The sequence below is a fragment of the Chrysochloris asiatica genome, unplaced genomic scaffold (genome assembly GCF_000296735.1).
Source record: "Chrysochloris asiatica unplaced genomic scaffold, ChrAsi1.0 scaffold00011, whole genome shotgun sequence".
Taxonomy (NCBI): Eukaryota; Metazoa; Chordata; class Mammalia; order Afrosoricida; family Chrysochloridae; genus Chrysochloris; species Chrysochloris asiatica.
In genome coordinates this window covers 17,126,890-17,130,722 of record NW_006408529.1, presented here as the reverse complement: position 1 = coordinate 17,130,722, position 3,833 = coordinate 17,126,890, and the positions used below count along the sequence as shown (strand labels likewise).

General features: G+C 35.0%; 1 protein-coding gene across 3 annotated transcripts in view; it reads left to right on the top strand.

The window, feature by feature from the left end:
• The window catches only part of SORBS2 (sorbin and SH3 domain containing 2), a 121,565-nt gene that overhangs the window by 4,614 nt on the left and 113,118 nt on the right, over positions 1-3,833 (top strand). For all 3 annotated transcript variants that reach the window (XM_006834448.1, XM_006834445.1, XM_006834449.1), the window contains 2 exons: positions 3,203-3,229; positions 3,462-3,586. In XM_006834448.1, the coding sequence (XP_006834511.1) occupies positions 3,203-3,229; positions 3,462-3,586 (152 nt within the window). The remainder of the gene's footprint in view (positions 1-3,202; positions 3,230-3,461; positions 3,587-3,833) is intronic.

Here is a 3,833-nt window from a genome sequence, read left to right as displayed (position 1 = left end):
TGGACTGCAAGGTTAGGTTTGAACCACAAGGTCTGTGGTTCAAACTCATCAGCCACTCCTTGGAAACCGTATACAGGGTCGTTATGAGTTGAAACCCACTCGACAGCACTTAACAACAGCAACAACATATGTATAGAGACAGAGAGAAAGAAAGAGTCCTGGTGTAGTGCTGTGGGTTAATGCGCTGGACAGCAAAGTCGTTTGAATCATAAGGTTGGTGGTTCAAGCTCACCAGTCACTCCTTGGAAACCCTATACAGGGTCTCTATGGTTCAGAACCAACTCCATGGCACATAACCACACCACACACACACACACACACACACATATATATATACACACATACATATATATGTGTGTGTATGGTACTGTCTATAATGGACCACAAGGTGGGTTTGAATCACAGGGTTGGTAGTTCAAACCCACCATCACACCTCAGAAACCCTATACAGGATCACTATAAGTCCAAACAGACTCAATGGCACTTAACAACATATATGTACAGTATTAGTTACTTCCCTATCTCTCTGGATACTTAACCATTTCCCATACTCATAGGAATTCATATAAATTGAATGAGAGTGAATAAAGGAAATAAATGAAAAGGCTTATCACAGTGCTTAGAAACATAGTAGGTATTCAATTGGATGACTTTAATTGGTATGCTTAAATTAATTCTTGTGAAGCTCTTGATCCTTCTAAATAAAAGAACTGTAAGAATGAATTTAAATCATCCTAATATTCAAAATGAAGTATAGTTTATGGTGTCAATATAGCACAACAGGTAAAAGGAATTTAAATAATGCCTATGAATAGCTATGACAATTAGGTATCCAAACAGCCATGTAAAAGGCATCATGTCAAAGTCTTAGAGTTGAAAAGGACATTTGAAGGCATTTAGTCCAACCCTAGACCTTGAACTGGTGTAGTGCTGTGGGTTAATGCACTAGACTGCAAAGTCAGTTTGAACCACAAACAGATCAGTGATTCAAGCTAACCAGTACCTCCCTGGGAACCCTATACAGGATTGTTATGGGTCAGAACCAACTCGATAGCACTTAACAACAAGACCTCAAGCTAAAATGCCTTGAATAACTTCTCTAACGAGTACCTTACCTGCCTTCTGCTTGCCTGAACACAGAACACTCATTATATTAGAGAAGAGCAGTTATGGTTCTTAATTTGTCTTAATTCTCAAGACCCCTATTTATATTCACATACAAAGCAGGCAGAGGTATGATAAAACTGAGCCATTTAATTATTTTGAAGTTTTCATATAAGGTATGACTTATAGACTCTACTTCCTGGAGTCCTGGTATGGCACTATATGATAAGCACTGGACTGCTAACCACAAGATCAGTGGTTCAAACCCACGGGTCACCCTTTAGAAACCCTATACAGGGTCACTGTGAGTTGAAAGCCACTTGACAGCACTTAACAACATCTATTAATGAGCAGTAGAAGTTAAGAATCTGATCCCTAGAATTCTAGCTTTGTTTTTTCACAAATGAATGATCCTGGGAAATGTTCAAAAAATTGGGCAAATCCATTAACCCCATGCATCTGTCAAATCATTCACCCACTCAACATTTTTACACCTGTATTCTCTTTAACCTGCCTGTCAGTTTGTCATACAGTGCTTCTTGCCTGTTGCTATGAAGCTGGAATTATGCCATTGGCATTTTAAATACCAGAAGGGTCACCCATGGTAGAGCTTCCAGACTTAGATTAGAAGAAAAGGGTCTGGCAATCTACTTCTGAAAGAGAAACAACAAAGAGCCAGAGAAAACATTATGAAAAGCAGCAGAACATTGTCTAGGATAGTGCTTTAAGATAAACCTCTCAGGTAGGAAGGCACTCAAAATACGACAGGAAGCACTGCCTCCACAAACTAGAATCAACCTTAATGGCATGTGGATGGATTAGCTTTTAACTCTTTAATTTCTTGCTAACATGACACAAATTAAAATGGTAAGAAACATCTGTAAACATTCATTAGTAATTGGAATGTCCAAAGTATGAGTCATGGATAAGTTGAAGTTGTTAAAACTCAAATGGACCATTTGAAGATCAATATCTTAGGCATTTATGAGCTGAAATGGACTGGTATTGGCCATATTGAACTGGACAATCCCAAGGCCTACTAAACCTGGAATAACATGTTGAAGGGAAATAGTGACAAAAAATATTTATATATTTCAAGATCTACCCTGGAATACAACATTATCAATGAAAGGACTAATCCACACATTTATAAGGAAGACCAATACCACTGCTATTTAAATTTATACACTAATGACAAACATAAAAGAAGATTTTTGCCAACTTCTGCCGTGTGAAATTGATGAAACATGCAATCAAGATGCATTGATTATAAATTACAAAATGTGATTGGAATGCAAAATTTGTAAAGAAAAAAGGATAAGTAGTTGAAAAATATGGTCCTGGTGATAGAAATTATGCCAGAAATTACATGATAGAATTTTACAAGAACAAGAACTTATTCATCCAAAATACTTTTTTCAACAACATAAAATGACAACATGAACTCACTAGATAAAATACACAGGAATCAAATTAACTATATCTCTAGAAAGAGATACTGGAGAACTGCAATATTATCACTCACAGCAAGGCCAGCGGAAAACAGTGGAAAAAATTGATCCTATACAAGTCGAAACTGAAAACAATTAAAACAAGTGATTAATATCTAATACAAACATTGAATGTTCTCAGTAACAGCAGACATTGAACACTCAAGATCTGGATTGATTTAATACCAGGAGACATATTTCTTGGTTCTAAATTGTTAAGTGTCATTAAGTCAATTCTAACTCATAGCAACCCTATAAAGTGTTTCCGAGCAGCTGGTAGGTTTAAACCATCAACCTTATGGTTAGCAGTCCAGTGCTTATCCTATGGTGCCACACCAGGACTGTTTTTATCCTTTACCTTAATATTTAAAAATTAATATATCCAGTCTGGGCAAAAATAAGATGAAAATTAAGGGTTGTGTTATTATTAAGGGAGAAAATCAGTGCATAATGTATGAGTGCTAATTACATATTATAAATAAATAAATGTACAAACAGAGTTTTAGAATTGAGACAATGATGGCTAAAATAAATTGCTTTCTTTGAAATGATTTTTTTTCATTTGTTTTGCCCTATTATTAATTTCAATATTTCTTTTTCTTTTTTAGGGCGTGATTCCCATTCACCAGACTCAGGTAAAGAAAAGCAATTCTGAATCACTAATACATTTTTGTGGCTTTGAAAAAAGAAAATTCATAGTCACATTGTTGACCTCACATTAAAATTAAAATTCCTATACAATAATGCATATTAAATTAAATTTCTGGAAACAAAACTTCAACATTAGAAATAAAAATAAATTTAATTTAAAATCTTATTAGTGAACGTAGATGTTTTTGTATCCAATTTGTGTTCCCTTAATAAAAGCTTGGAGATCTTACAATGATCGAAATCAAGAGACACTGAACGGAGATGCTACATACTCCTCTCTCGCAGCAAAAGGTTTTAGAAGCGTTCAGCCAAAACTACAAGGGAAAAAATCACCTATTCAGGTAATCCTGCGCACTCCAGTCCACTGTGTTATTTTAAAGCATAATTATTAGACTGTTGCTTTAGATACGTTTTGCTAAAAACATGTGTACACTTTGGTACTTTTTACTTTTAATAAGTCTATGCTCTTGTCTTCATTTTGCTGGCCAGAGTTGCATTTACAAAAGTGAGGATAAATTTTAATTTCAAAAGCTTTCTTTTTTCTAATGCTAATTTCATAAAAGTAGGCCAGTTTCTAACATAATGTAT